The 16,642-nt window shown below is 37.3% G+C and overlaps 1 protein-coding gene across 1 annotated transcript; it reads right to left on the bottom strand.

Moving 5' to 3' along the window:
* Positions 1–1,526: 1,526 nt before the first annotated feature.
* On the bottom strand, positions 1,527–2,501 carry LOC105282743. The gene is made up of 2 exons (XM_011344969.1): positions 1,837–2,501; positions 1,527–1,731 (listed from the first exon to the last, which is right to left on the bottom strand). The coding sequence occupies exons 1-2, from the start codon at positions 2,499–2,501 to the stop codon at positions 1,527–1,529; spliced, it is 870 nt and encodes a 289-aa protein (XP_011343271.1).
* Positions 2,502–16,642: the final 14,141 nt, after the last annotated feature.

Below are 16,642 nucleotides of genomic sequence, written 5' to 3' on the forward strand. Positions count from 1 at the left end.
TCCCACCACACACTCAGCATCACTTTCTTCGGATGCAAATCCGCTTTGGCAACCGATTGTGACGACTCACCCGGACTGCACCATGACCGCTTACGTCGAATGTTGTTATATACCACCCATTTTTCATCTCCCGTGACCACCCGTTTGAGAAAAGCCTCCAGCGAGTTCCATTTCAGCAGGGATTCACAGATCATGACGCGGTCCAAAATGTTCTTTTCGGTGAGCTCGTGAGGGACCCAAACATCTGCTTTTTTCGACATCCCAAGCCGTTTTAATCGCTGCGCAACCGTTGTATGGGCGATGTCGAAGCGCTCCGCGATCTCCCGCGTCGTCAGGTGTCGGTCTGCTTTGATTACGGCCACGATTTGGTCGTCGTCAGTGGTGGATGGACGATCGGAGTGAGCAGCATCGGAGACGTTCACATCTCCGGAACGAAAGCGTGCAAACCAACGCTGACAAGTGTCAGCGCTTATGGCCGAGTCCCCGTACACGCCACATATCTCACGTTGTGCGTCCGTCGCTTTTACTCCTTTGCGGAAGAAAAATAGCAAAATGTGTCGAAAATGCACCTTTTGATCCTCCAATTTCAATGAATAGCGCGTACACACAACACTTCAAAACACAACAAAGACTGGCGAAATGTCAAGCGTTGTCTAACCTGTCACGGAGTATGCGGCAATCCGCGGTTCAGGCGATGCATGCTATCTTTTTCAATGGACAAACGCTATCTATCGAGAAAACCGCAGAACTTAATGAACAACCTAATACATTAAGAAAAATTAAGAAACAAGCTATCATCCGCGAATTAGGAATCAACAAAAACCTTGATTCTATCAATTTGTTGATTGAATTGAAATATAAAGGAAAATACATGGGATATATAAAACAAGTTTCCAAAGAACACTTTTATTGTTTTTATTGGTGTTTGAGATTTTACGAAGGATGGTAGGATGCGCGGGAACGCGCGGTGAGAATGTCATGCAACGGGCGGGATAAAAGTTTACGCACTGAGTTTGAGTAATAACAATAACATGTATTTTGAGTCAAGCGATTATGTACACTATTTACACAGGTTGCGCGGGCGTGTGCCGATTATATTAATGCTAACACGTCACCGCGAACCGTTTGAGACGCACTGTTCTTGCGGCAAACGTGCCACGCACGAGGCCGCGAGAGCTTCACGCGGGCTAACGATATTATTGATGCACTTAACTCCGTGGAAAAGAGATGCGCTTGTGAGATGCCGAATGAGAGGTCGTGAGAGCTTCAAAAATGAGCACTTATAACTAAAACTATGCTAATTAGCCTATGCGCGCACTAACACTACTAGCCCATGGCCGTCTTACGAATAGTCGAACAAAGCCTGATTAATTCGCGAGGTAGCCTGATCGAGGGCGCGATGACTCAGGCGCCGTCGCGCGGCAGACGCGACAAGGCCGGCGATATTTCACATATTTGGGGGGCTATAGATTATTTCCCAAACATTTCCGCCCGCCATCAGCAAGGTGTTGATGATGAGTCCACTCCTACGTCGGTTGAGCTTGATCCTGGTGAGGGCTGGGCAACAGAGCGAGCTTCGTGATAGGCCTGGTGAGAGTAGTGGTGGCCGTCTTCAGCGTCACCACCCTGGTAAGTCCATCCTTGCCTGGAATCAATAAAAGAACTCTGGCCAGTGGCCATTTGCACGGTGGGAATCGCTCATCTGTAATGAGCACCAATGATCCCACTTGACTGGTGTTAGACGGATGATGCCACTTGGAGATTGCTTATTGGTGTTGCAAATATTGAGCTGACTATTGAGACCAGAATTGTTGTACTCTTTGCTGGATGAACTACCATCGTGAGAGTCGTGAGAGAGCTAAGTCGTTGAGCGACGGCTCAGGTATCGTTGTGAGATCACTTCCGGTGAGAAAGTATCCTGGAGTGAGTGCTGAGACGTCATCTGGATCATCGCTGAGAGGTTCGAGAGGTCGTGAGTTCAGGATCGCTTCGATTTGAGTAAGCAGGGTCGTGGTCTCTTCGAAGGTGAGCAACGTTTCACCTACGGTGCGTCGAAGATGATATTTCGTTGATTTGACCACTGTCTCCCATTTGCCACCCATGTGTGGAGTAGCGGGTGGATTGAAAATCCACTGAGTGCGATCTTGAGCGAACAGGAATGAGAGATGCTGGTTTTCTTGAGTGCTTTGTGTGAACAACTTCTGGAGTGATGTTTCAGCTCCAAGAAAGTTTGTGCCACGGTCTGAGTACAGCGAGTGAGGAATGCCACGTCTTGATGTGAACCTCTTGTAAGTTGAGATGAATACGTCTGTTGAGTAGTCTGAGACGACCTCGAGATGAACTGCGGACGTTGTGAGACAGACGAAGACACAAATCCATCCCTTGTGAGTCTTAGCTCCTCTTCCTTTCCATGTTTTGAGCGTGAGCGGACTAGCATAATCAATACCAGTGTGAGTGAATGCGCGTAAGGGTGTGACTTGAGCCAGAGGTATTTGGCCCATCAATTGATGTGAACGGATCCCCCTTTGTCGAGCACACACCACACACCGCAAAATATGAGATTTCACTGGAGCTCTTCCACCGATGATCCAATAAGATTGTCTGATGTGAGCCAGCGTCAATTGAGTATCTCCATGTAGAGTCTGCTTGTGAGCATGATCAATAATTAACTCTGATAGCCTTGAGGTAATATCGCCGGATGTTTTCCGTCGAAGTTGAGTGCTGAGTTGTTGAGCCGTCCTCCAACACGAATCACTCCTTGATGATCCATGAAAGTTGTGAGACGACTGAAGGCATGAGAGGCTGGCAGATGAGTCCGTGAGGTAAGGATCTTGATTTCCAGAGCGAAGAATGCTGATTGAGTGGCCTTTATCCAGAAGATGCGTGACCACTCGATGGTTGCAGGTGTGATAACTGCTGCCGGTTTTGCAGTTGGTTTCTCAACAGCAAGACAAACTGGAAACAGAGAGTTGTGAGTCGGAGCAATTTATTGAGCGATGAATACCTGTGAATGAGATCCCAGTGGTAATCATTTCTTGAGTTAGCCATGAAGAGTGAGATGCCCAGGCGAGACTCTAACAGGCATTGTTCGTCAGGTTCCATTGGTTGAGTCGGCCATGAGTCATGAGATTGAGTGATCCATGGTGGTCCCGTCCACCATAGTGCGTGTTCCTCCAGTTGAGCTGTCGTTCCGCCTCGAGATGCACAATCCACTGGATTTTCGGTTCCAGGGACGAACCGCCAGTGAGCATTTGCTGAGAGTTCTTGTATCTGTGACACCCGGTTCCGTACATAATCTTTCCAGCGAGATGCGTGTGTCTTGATCCACGTGAGAGTCACCTGAGAGTCCGTCCACATGTATGTACCTTTGATGTCCATGTTAAGTGTGGCTTGGACATACTTCATTTGCTTCGCAAGTAGCAGCGCTGCTGTGAGCTCTAACCTCGGGATGGTGAGTCTCTTGAGCGGAGCCACCCTCGTCTTTGAGCATATGAGTGAAGTTGCGGCGCTCGTGGACGGTGAGTATGCCACCAAGTAGATGACAGCAGCCATGGCGAGTTGTGAAGCATCAGAAAAGCCGTGTAACACGACAGTTGAGCCACCGCTCGTGTGGAGCCACCGTGGAATTGAGAGTCTGGCCAGACTTGTGAGATCTTTTCTGATGTTGAGCCACCTTGAGACGACCTGAGATGGCAGTGGATCATCCCAGTTGAGCTTGCAAAGCCAAAGTTCTTGAAGAAGCATCTTGGCTCTGATCACGACCGGTGAGATAAAGCCGAGTGGATCAAATACTTGTGCCACTTGAAACAATATGTGGCGTTTTGTGAGCTGGCTAGGATGAGATGCTGACACGGTTGAGAATGTGAAGATGTCCTGATGAGGTGACCATTGTAACCCGAGTATTTTTGTTGCGCAATCGTCAAGTGAGATGGATGAGTTAGTTGAGTCGGTAGATAAGATTGCGTTTAGCAGCCCTGGATGATTAGAGTGCCACTTTGCAAAAGGAAATCCGCCCACGTGGCAGAGATCTTTCAGCTGATGAGCAATCTTGATGAGCTGCTCCACTGACAAGGAAACCTTCACAACTGTCCCTCACCGATTTTGGTGGGCTTTGGATATTGTAGAGCATCGCAAAATATTAGACCCATATTTGTTTTAGCGGCGTATCTCGATGTTTGATCTCGATGAAGGGTTGAAACAGCCCCTCGAAGATAATGAATTTTTTCATTTTTAGCGAATATCTTTGAAAATATAAGATATATGAAAAAATGTTTTATACAAAAGTTTTATAGTATTTTATACTCTTTTATACTCTTTACAACAGTGTATTCACATTTTTCGAAAATGTCAAATTTTTAATTTACCCCCATCCCCAACCCTTATTTTTGCAAAATTTAAGAACTTGGTAAGAACAAAAATTAAAGAGCATCGAATACCAAATCTAACCATATATAATAATATTATGTTTCCACGATTCACTTTTGGGGAAACAAGATGAAAACATGGTGCTATAGGCGCCGCGCTGTAAGTAGGTGTTGCGTTATTTCTCTGCAGTTGCGCTGTACTCAATAACTGCATATTTTCTGTATATTTTCCCATACTATAATACGAAAATGAATTAATCCTAATAAAAATAGGGAACGTATTAGACGAAATAAAGATGCAAGTATACATCTATATAATTATATGTGTACATAATATATACAGGGTGACCATTAGGATTGTGTTGAAAGTAAATGATTATTACTTCGCCACAAGTAAGCCGAACGAAATGAATCAAACGCCATTTTGTAGAGGAAACTTGTCAATTTTATTACCATACGTATAAAAAAAATACATAATATTTAAATAATGGAAATACACATTTTAAAAAAGAGACAAAACTTTGCTTGCGCGCATGAGCTAATGGTAAATGTTTTCAAAATGTTGTCCATCGGAATCGACACAGAACTGCAACCGTTTTCGAAAACTTTGAAATACATTATGTAACATGACTACAGAAATGTTACGAATACATTTTCGAATGCTGTTTTCCAGTTCTTCGATATTTTTTGGTTGTTTAGCGTAACATTTGTCTTTGAGATAACCCCAGAGGAAAAACTTACACGGATTTGAATCAGGTGAGTAGGGAGGCCATTCCAGACCTCCATAAGCAAATTTTGGATATCCTAATCCAATTACCCTGTTGCCATAAACTTTATGGATCGATTCAAACACATCGCGAGTACGGTGTGGAGTCGCTCCATCTTGCATAAAATAAAATCTGTTTACTAATCCTCGTTTCTTTGCATAAGGAAAAAAGTTATTCTCCAACAACTCTTTATAACTTTCACCGGTAACAGTGCCTTCAAAAAATTGCAGGTATACTCCTTTCACAGAAATCGCAGCCCACGCGGAGACTTTTTGGGTGAAGAGGAACGGCAATCGACACATTTGGATTTTCTTTTCCCCAAAACCAATAATTTTGCTTATTGACATAACCGTTCAACCAAAAATGAGCTTCATCTGTAAAAATAATCTCTTTTTCATCGAGTTCCTCATTCTCAAACATGTCGATTATCACTTCGCAAAATTGAACTCGTTTTTCCATCGCTTTCTATGTCAACAATTGATGTGTAGTGATTTTATAGGGATGCAGCTTGACATCTTTCACAATCGTTCGAAGAGTTTCTCGCTTCAAAGTCATAACCTGAGCAGCTTTCCGAACTGAGGAATTTGGATTTTCTTCGAAATATGCTTCGACATCATCAATTGTTTCGTCCGTTGTAATGGTTCGAGATGGACCGGGTAAATCATGTCTGCGATCATTCAAAGTGCCGTACGTTCTAAAATTATCAATAATTCTGCGAAAAATATTGAATAATAAATAAAATCTCAGATTAACAGCATAATGTTAAATTAGGATAGGTTAGTTTCGCGATTTCATACCTTCTGAGTATAGTTTCGCTTGAAACTTTTTTAGATCTATATTTACTACGAAATTCACGATACGCCTCGCAATAAGTTTTGCCTCTACTGTAGAAGCACTCAATAAGAAATACTTTTTCTTTGATGCTTAGAGCATTCATCGTGACTCTCGTAATTTGGCTTGTACAACGGCTGAAATAAAATTAACGAACCTCAAGTACCAGACTCTAATGAGTAAAATGACCGCCGAAGTCAAGGAAGTGAAATATAATCAGTTACTTTCAACACAATCCTAATGGTCACCCTATAATAATATGTGTGTACGGCATACGTAATTTGTCCTGAAGTTTCTAAACTTTATTTCCAGAATTAATGTGCAAAATCTTTTTTTAGTACCACATTAAAGATAACAAGATCAAAATCAAAGTGAATTAAAATAGCTGCAATGCGTATAATAAAGAAACACAGATCTTTACTTCTGCAAGCATGAGTGCACGTGTGGTGTGCAAATATAATATGTTCACATTGCTTCATGAAATATAACGAGGCTTAATTACAACTTATGAAGTAATAATCTAGAGACATACTTTCTCTCTCTCTCTCTCTCTCTATGTATATATATGTGTGTGTATATATATATATATATATATATATATATATATATAATGTTTTTGGTATATTCCGAGGACATTTTTTGACATGCATGGTACATTTTGAGGACATTTTACACTTTCTATGGTATATTCTAAGGACTGTCCTCAAAATTATAGATTTTTTAAATGGTAACATTCGAGGACATAAAATCTACTAAAGTAAAGTCCTCATAATAGACCAAATATATGTGAATACTGCTTTATAAATGGTACAATTTGGAGACATCAAAGAAAATCAAAGTTTGTAACCCGAAAAGAATAGTAGGCACCGAATCATTATTCTCGTTTGTCTGTAGCAATATCACCATGTAAAAATATTTGGTAACTATAATGAATTTTCCATAATATTGGCAGGTTTCTATGTATGGACATTTTCGGGGCCTTTGAAATTAATTTTAAAGCTTAAATGATTAATTACGTATTTTGCAATTTCAGTAGTGACAATCCCTGAGATTTCAAGACATTAAATGTATGATCAGTATGATCAGTACAACTTTGATCCAATTAGATATTGAGACTAGAGCTCGTATTTTCCGTTGAAAGTCCCCGAAATTGCCCATATATAGAAACCTGCCAATATTATGGAAAATTCATTATGTTAGCAAATATATCTATATGGTGATATTGCTACAGACAAACGAGAATAAAGATTCGGTGCCTACGTATTCTTTTCGGGTTACAAACTTGTTGAAACAAAAGTATTGCAATTGTAACCGCTTGAAACTGACTATATAATGTCTAATTTTGTATATGTTTCAATAGCGTTAGTCCTTAGCAATAAATAATAATAATAATAAGGACAAACATATTGAAACATATAAAGAATTGGGTAGTGTAGAGACAGTTCCAAAAAGTTTTTTATTCAGTGTCATTAAAGTAAGTTTTCCACTTATAGGTTATGTGTACAAATCGCGGAATTCTAAATATTGCATATATAATTGACATAACATTGTTTTATTTCACTTCTGTTTTAGTATGTCTAGTAATATTAGATGTATCAACTGTAACTTGTTTCTTCGTAAAATAAAGGGATTCAAAAAAGTTATATCCACAGAAGATGAGGCAAATAAAATAGCACAAAAAATTAAAAAAGAGGTTAAAGTTAATGATGTGTTGTGCAGTAAATGTCGACTTATTGTATGTAAAATTACAATTGATGAAGATACAAACCAACCATCTACATCAGGCATGAAAAATATAAGTCAACAAGAATTACCTCAACAATTATTATCTCAATCATCTTCAAAATTATCTTCATCTACCACTACTTCTTCGCAATCTTCAACAGATAATCCAAGTTTCACGTTAGCTCAAAAATCCGATAAAGAAATTGAATATGTAGAGATGACTTTTGCAAGAGTGATTGCTACTCACAAATATTGCTGCATTTGTGAATCAACAAACAATATTACTTTAGTACCATTTGAAGCTCGTGTTCAAGCTTTTGTTAAAAAAAGAATATTTATACCAAATGGCAATCGATGCTGCAAAAGTCATATCATTAAAAAAAGATTATATGAAGAGGACATTAATAATCTGCGTATTTACTCTTATACAACTACATTTGAAGTTTCAGAACTAGAAAAATTGTTAAATCAATTAGCTATTAATAGTGACTCAGTAATTTTAGATAAAATCGGCGATTACTTTTTGTCAGAAGATCGACTTACTATCCTTACGGGCCTTACATGGGAAAATATTGTAAAACTTCGCAATATGATGACATCTATGCGAAATACTGACGCTCGTAATGTAACACAAGCAATTGTTGTTTTTTTATTTAAATTACGAACTGGAAATTCAAATCAAATAATATCTTATGTACTTGGATTAGAACGTGAGCAATTAGTGTCAGATTATTCTAATTCAGTAATTACATCGTTTGAAAAAGATATTTTACCTAAACATTTTGGCATAAGTGCTATTTTAAGAAACACTGCCCTAGAACACTCATCTGAAATAGCAAAAACATTGTATGAATTAAATGATCAACTAATGATAATATGTGACGGAACTTATATCCGTCATCAGAAAAGTACTAATAATGAATACCAAAGAAAATCGTATTCTGGTCAAAAAAAAGTTCCATTATGCAAACCATTCACAATTTGCACGACGGATGGATACGTTATAGACATGCTTGGACCATATAATGCTAATCTAAACGATGCTGAGATTATGAAAATTGTCATGAAAGATTCAAATGGATTACTTAAATTACTCAAAAAGGGAGATTTTATGGTTGTAGATCGTGGTTTTCGTGATGTAAAATCTGATTTAGAAGAACAAGGATTCCAAGTTTTAATGCTAGCTCTTAAAGGAAAACGCAGCCAATTAACTACAATTGAATCAAACGAATCTCGATTTGTCACCAAAGTTCGCTGGCCCGTAGAAGCTGTTCACGGTATAATTAAACAAAAATATAAGCTGTTAGATCATAAACTCGACAATAAGTTACTACCAAAAGTTAAATCATACTGTCGAATTGCTTGTTTTTTACACAATGAATTCGGAAAGCGTTTGAATTCAGACAAAGATCTTTCAGAAGAAATATTTGCTATCATGAAATTACGAAAACATTGTGATAACACTTTAGCTAATCTTGTAGAAACAAATCGTTGGGCTCAGCGAAAGATTCCTTTTGCAAGCATTAAATCAAATGATCTGCTTGATTTCCCGGAAATGACTGAAAAAGATCTTAAAATACTATTCACTGGTTCTTATCAATTTTCCCAAGCAGTATCATACTTGACTGAAATGATGGATAAAAACAATGACATTAATTTTCAATATGCAAAAGCTGATAAAAATATACTTAAGTTTCAAGTTAGATCTCGTTACATTAATACAAAGACCTATCGTTGTTTTATTGAATACCATTCTAATACGAATGACATATCTGGAATCTCTCGCTACTCATGTGATTGTGCAAATGGTAAACGTACTATTGGTTGCTGTTCTCATATATCTGCCATTATATATTACTTAGCTTATGCGAGATATTTAGCAAGAATAATAAGACCAGCTGAAATTTTGAGCCGTCTTTTTTACTGTACAGGGTAGCACTGTAGTAATTAATAAAGACAGTGATGAAGACTGATTCACTTGAAAAAATTAATTTATCGATCACCTTCGATAAAAATTATAATTTTTGTATGAAAATTCTTTCTAGAATCTTGTTATATAATTATAACTATACTAACTATAATAACTAAACGTGGATTATTATATTATAACTATAGTTGTATTGAAAGAAAGAAATAATTTTCTATTTTATTGCAAAATAAAAAGAAAAAACTTGATTTTTATTTTTTGTCATTATGTTGCACCAACTTGAAAAAATTGAAAAAATTTGAGAACAATTTGATAAAAGAGAAGAGTATTCTGTGAAAGTTTAGTGATTGTACCTTGAAGAGAACATTTCAAAAAAGCTATTTTTAATTTAATTTTTTTTTAAATCGAGTTTTAAATCGAGAATTATGAAAAATTTTATTTTTATGTCTTATATTAATAAGTCTTCAAAAACAAATCGACAGAAGTCTATCTATAGTATCTATGGAAGAAAAAAATAAAAACTGAAAATCGCATTTTTTTCAATAACTTGAGAAATAATACAATTAAAGGACTGAAATTTTGAGAAAATGTTTTTGTTATAATAACAAAATAACAGTCCAAGTGTCGTTCCAAAACTCGCTGGGGGCACTTTTAGTATGCTAATCCGGCTATGGCCTTTAATTTCAAAGTCCCCGAAAATGCCCATACATAGAAATCTGTATATATTATTGAAACATACAAGATGGTTACACATATATCTATTAGGGGTGTGATTTAGTTTTGAGGGTTTTTTTGCTCAAAAACGCATGTATTTAAATATGATAATGAATGAATACCTTAATCAAAATATTTTCCTTCGTTTTCTATAACTTTTTCCCATCTTTCTGGCAAAAGATGGATTCCATGACGATAAAATGACTCTTCTTTTGAGTTGATCCATTCGTCGACGAATTTTCGCACTTCTTCGAAATTATGAAAGTGTGTATCCTCTGAAGCGTGTTACATCGACCGGAACAAATAATAATCGTATGGAGCAATGTCCGGAGAATACGCGGGGTGCGGTAAGACTTGCCATTCAAGCTCTAATAGTGTTTGTTTCACTGATAACGCAACGTGAGGTCGAGCGTTGTCATAAAGAAGAATCACTTTACGTCGTTTACTCGCAATTAGTGGTCGTTTTTGGTCCAATGCTTGCTTCAACTTGTACAATTGGTGTCGATAACGATCAGCCGTGACAGTCTCATGCGGATTTAACAGCTCATAGTACACTATCCCACCAAATACAGAGCATTACTATTGAACCGTGAATATTGCGTCTCGGAGTGGATGTTGATGGTTGGCCTGGATCCACCCATGATTTTCTGCGTTTGGGATTATCAAAATAGATCCACTTTTCATCCCCAGTAACAATCCGAGACAAAAGACTCTTCTTTTTTTGCCAGGCGATCAACGAAATGCAAATGTTCAACCGGTTCGCAATGGCACTTTCCGATAATTGATGTCGAACCAATTTCCCTTCTTTCTGAAGTTTTTCCATTTCATGTAAATGTTTGGTAACTGTTGTACGATCAACATTTAATGCTCTGGCAAGTTCTGAAGTGGATTGTGTTGGATTTTCGTCCAATAATGCTTGCAAATCTGCATTTTCAAGCTTTCTTGGTTGTCCTGATCGTTCTTTGTCCTTCACATCAGTATCACCACTTTTAAAGCGTCTAAACCAGTATTCACACGTCTTAATTGATGGGACAGAATCACTATAAGTTTCCACAAGAATTCTATAACCCTCAGCCGCAGTTTTCTTTTGATTAAAAAACAAAAGCAACGCATGTCGAAAATGCTCTTTCGGAAGTTGCATTTTTACGATGATATAAACACGACTGTTATTGCATCTATTGCTATAACGCTACTAAATGTCATGGATAATGTCAACACTGTAAGAAACAACAATTATCGGAAACAGCTATTGGAACAAACTGACACTACAGCCATCTGTTGCAAAACCCTCAAAACTAAATCACACTCCTAATAAATTGACATTTTATTTATTTTTAAGGTATTATGATAAAACACAAGAACAATTAGAAACCAATGTGAAGCATAAAAAACTCGAATCAAACTTAACAAATAATGTCCCAAATAAACAAATTACGATCCCTAATCTAATTAAGCGTGGTCCTGGTACATCATTCTGGCCGGATGATCACGAAATTTCGCGACGTATCGATAAAGTAATAATGGATTTTTTAATTGTTGATATGTTGCCATATTCTATTGTAGAAAGTACTGCTTTTAGAAGATTAAATTTTGTAGGCCCAGCTAAACCAAGCAAATACAGAATGAAATCTGAGAAATATTTCCGCACAACTTTAATGCCAGCAACATATGACAAAGTAAAAGCGAAAGTAAATGACATGATTTGTCAAGCTCAGTGGATCAGTTTTACTACAGATGTTTGGTCCAATCCAACAAAAACTTGCTCATTATTAAGTTTCACAGCACATTTTATTCTGGGATCTCAGAGGTTGAAAATGATTTTAGGTGCTAGCGTTTTAAAAGAAGATCATACTGGATCTTACATTTCTCATAAACTTATTGAGGTGGTGGACAGTTATAACATTAGAAAAAAATCCATATGGCAGTAAGAGATAATGCCGCTAATATGATTTGCGCCACACGTCCCACGCAACAATTCGACATCTTTTGGACGTCCAAAACGACGTCCCGTTCGTCATGTATGGACATCCATATGCTGTACCGAATATGTTCCAAAGACGTCCAGTAGACGTCTTTCGTACGTACAATGTACCGCTCGAGGATGTTCAGTAGACGTCTTTCGTACGTACAATGTACTGCCCGAAGACGTCGACGTACATCATTGGCTGCGTTCAGAAGATAAAGCAGATCAGCGAGCGCTGATTCTTTAATATAATTGATTTTTGCCGTTAGATCTTTGCTGGATCTAAGTGCAGAAATCAATCATAATGAAGAATCACTGAGCGTTCATTGATCTGCTTTGTCTTCTGAATGCAGCCAATGATATACGTCGACGTCTACAATGACTACATTCAGCAAAAACGACATTTAATCCACTACGTACACGTACACGATCAAGTTAATCAGATGTATAATATTTGCAACGAATTAATGTAACAGAGAAATGTTTTACCTTAACCTTACCTCATAAATCTTAAAATCCAGGATCTTGTCGACGAACGATAAAAAACATCTAAATGTTATAAAATCACCATATATACACTCGAATGCGTGACTGATCATTGCACATTACAGAAAGCACGATAATACTTAGACTATCGGAAAAATAATTTCGTTCTCGCAAGCAGCACACTCGAGGGCGAAACAGGGCGAAATCATTACCTCTGCGAAAGATGGAAGAAACAATTGAATGATATATCATACCTCCCCTGCAATTCGCGCCGAGCGCACTCTCTCTATCAATCAGCCAATCCCTTGGCAGGGAACCTGCGTATTACTTTGCGCAGACGTGAGCGCTATAGACTATCGCTAGCCGACTAAAACCCCTTGCACAGTGCAAAGAACAAGCAATAAGAATAAGGAATAGGATCGTCTGTTTAATTTCAACGCATAGATTGTGCGCTGAAATAAAACAGACGATCCTATTCTCTATTCTTATTGCCTGTTCTTTGCATTGTGCAAGGGGCTTAATAGCTGATGCTTAACATAAAACTTCATAAGAAGTCAAAAGATATACTTCTATGAAATTCTTTTCGAAATATCAGAAAAGAATTCTTTTTGAATTCATTTCGGATAAATTATGCGAAATAAAGAATTCGAAAAGGTGAATTCTTTTTTATCTGTACTATCCGGGACATATGTAACATGTAAAATTAATTCGTTACTGTAATATAAACTACTATAGTTTTTAATAAACCAGTTTTGTTTTACGTATCAGAAATAGAACACGCGTACGTTTCCAAGACGTCTTTTAAACGTATGTTATATGACGATAAAAAGCCATATATTTCAGAACTATTATCCAGACATCTGTAGGACAAATATGTAAAAGAAACTTATCCACTATTATTATTTAACAAAATTAAAAGTAAAAAAACTTGAAAGTAACGGATTGAAAAATAAGACATATTGACGATGTACGTTGGACATTCCTAAAATGTCTGCGTAAATAACCTTATTACAGGATGTACAAACAACGTTCTCCAGACGTATTTTAGACGTCCGCTATACGACGACATAAACGAGACTTTTCAGGACAAACTTTGGACGTCGAAAGACGTCGAATTGTTGCGTGGGGTATTGCAGAATTTTCTGCATTGGGATGTGTAGCTCACAGCCTGCAATTAATAATTCACGATGCTATATTTTTGCAAGAAACTGTGCAAGTGCTTATAAAAAAATGTAGAAAGATTGTAGGACATTTCAAGCGCAGTGAACAAGCATCCAGATATTTATGCAAATTTCAAGAGACATGTGGCGTTCCCCATCATTCGTTAATACAAGACATAGAAACCAGATGGAACAGCACATTCCTTATGTTGGAACGTCTTATTGAACAAAAAAAAGCCATCAATCTCTATAGCATCGAATAGCGGAGGAATAGAAAGTCTTAATAACGCAGAATGGGAATTATCCATAGATATTATAAAGGTGTTGAAATGTTTTTATGAGGCGACTTTAGACGTATCTAGCGATGACGCTTGTGTTTCTTTGATTATTCCACTCATTACTATGTTAAATGGTAAACTTCAACCGACAAACGATGAAAATGATAATGATACCATTAAAAAAATAAAACATAAGCTATTAGAATCTTTGAATAAACGTTTTGCTTATGTTAAAAATTCATCACTGTTAATAACTGCGACTCTTTTAGATCCTAGATATAAAACAAAATATTTAACATCTGATGAAATCGAAATTGGAAAGAAAGATATAACAGATTTTTTGTTTAAAGAAGAGAACACGTCAATGTCACAAACTCTAGATGAGAGTACTAATGCTCACGTGGAAAAATCTTTTGCAGCTCCAAAGAAAGTGTTAGAAGAAAGTTTATGGGAAGCTCACGATAGCTCCCCAAAGACTAAGAAAAACGCATTGTCAGACAAAGAATTATCTTTAGAAGCTTTTCTGAAAGAGCCTAGACTTCAGCGAAATGCTAATATTTTTGCTTATTGGCACTCTAGTCCGTATCAGCAATTACAAAAAGCTGCAAACAAATTTTTATCAGCTCCGCCAACTAGTGTGGCAAGCGAACGGTTATTTAGCTCTGCTGGACAAATTTATGCGGATAGGCGCAGTAATCTATTGGGTGAAAATGCCGAAACACTTTTATTTTTATGTTATAATATAAAATTGTTCGAGTTTAATTACTAGTGAGTAAGTTATTTATTAAGTTCAAGTAAAGACACAACAATAAGTACAAATTTATGTGATCTCAGTAATAACTCAGTAATAACTGTAATTTAATTATAAGTTTAAAGATGCAATATTATAAGGCTTGCGTATTATTTTGTATTGTTTCCTAAAAAATATATATTTATATATTTTAATAAGATATTTATAATAAAACCTTATTTTAACAGTGTGCATATGTATACATATGAATTTTCAACGACTTTGCAGTACTTCTCCAAAAGTTTCGGTTTCGGTTTCGGTTTCGGCCGAAATTGAAAGAAAACCGAATATTCGTTTTCGGTTTCGGCCGAAACTAAAATAAGTGGTTTCGGTCGGACTCTAGTTCATTGAACTTATTGGATTGGATATTGTCGTGCAACGTCGTCGTCCGGCGACGTGGTGCAACGTCTTCGCCGTCGCCGTCCGGCGACGCGGTGCAATGTCGTCGCCGTCGCCGTCCGGCGACGTGAACCTATCGTACGTATGTGAACGCGCCTTTAGGGACAAACTCGCTTTGCTTGTGTGCGTGCGAGCGTACGTACGTGAGTCTGAACAAACATGTGGACTGGAGAAGAAAAATGAAACGTCACAAGTGTTGCATACGATTACGATATCTGAGAATGGAGTGCACCAATTTTTTTCGAAGTGGTCGCAATCGAAAGCTTGCATCCACAATATGTTATAAAAGTATCGTTAGATTTTTCATTACGTCTTTAGTTCCTGAGATATTGTAATCAAAAGTTTATTTGACATGAATTTGACGTGAAATTCCGGATAAGCTACTTGGTAGCGCGCGATGTCTATACAGTGGCTCTCATTGCTCGGAACCTTGTTCTTTATGTACTTGGCGTCGCGACGCTACCGCGTCACTTGATTTATAACGGACATGATGCTGCTACAATTAGAGTTGAACCAGTAACAGAAAATATAATTATAGATTATGATGAAATATGTGATTTTATTGAGGCTCGTTATGTTGGACCTGTAGAAGCGAGCTGGCGTATTCTTGAAAAAAAATTACAAGATAAAAGTCATACTGTAATACGTTTACCTGTTCATCTTCCGAATGAACACAATATTATAATTGAAAATGGATCCGATGAAGCTACAATAACTTCTGCTTTAGATCAAGTTACTATGTTAATAGATTATTTTGCATTAAATTCTCGTGATGAAGATGCAACACAATATTTGTATATAGAAACTCCACGCTATTATACGTTTAAAAAAGAAAAAAATAACGGTAGAAATGTATTGCATTGGAGCAAACGCAAAACTCATTATAATTGTATAGGACGAATGTATTCCGTTAGCCCAACACAAACAGAATTATATCATTTATGATTGTTATTACTCACTGTAAAGGGAGTAACGAGTTTTGAGAATTTAAGAACTATAAATGGAGAAGTTTGTCCATCATTTTCAGCAGCATGTTTGGCTTTAGGTTTAATTGACGATAATGATGAATGGAAACGAACTCTAAATGAAGCTGTTGGATGGATGATGCCAAAACAACTTCGTAGATTATTTGTACGTATATTATTGCATTGTCAACCGTTGCATCCCGAAGAGCTTTGGGAAAGATTTAAAGTAGCAATGTCTGAAGATTATTGTAGACATTTTGGAATGATACAAGG

The sequence above is a fragment of the Ooceraea biroi genome, chromosome 13 (genome assembly GCF_003672135.1).
Source record: "Ooceraea biroi isolate clonal line C1 chromosome 13, Obir_v5.4, whole genome shotgun sequence".
Classification (NCBI taxonomy): Eukaryota; Metazoa; Arthropoda; class Insecta; order Hymenoptera; family Formicidae; genus Ooceraea; species Ooceraea biroi.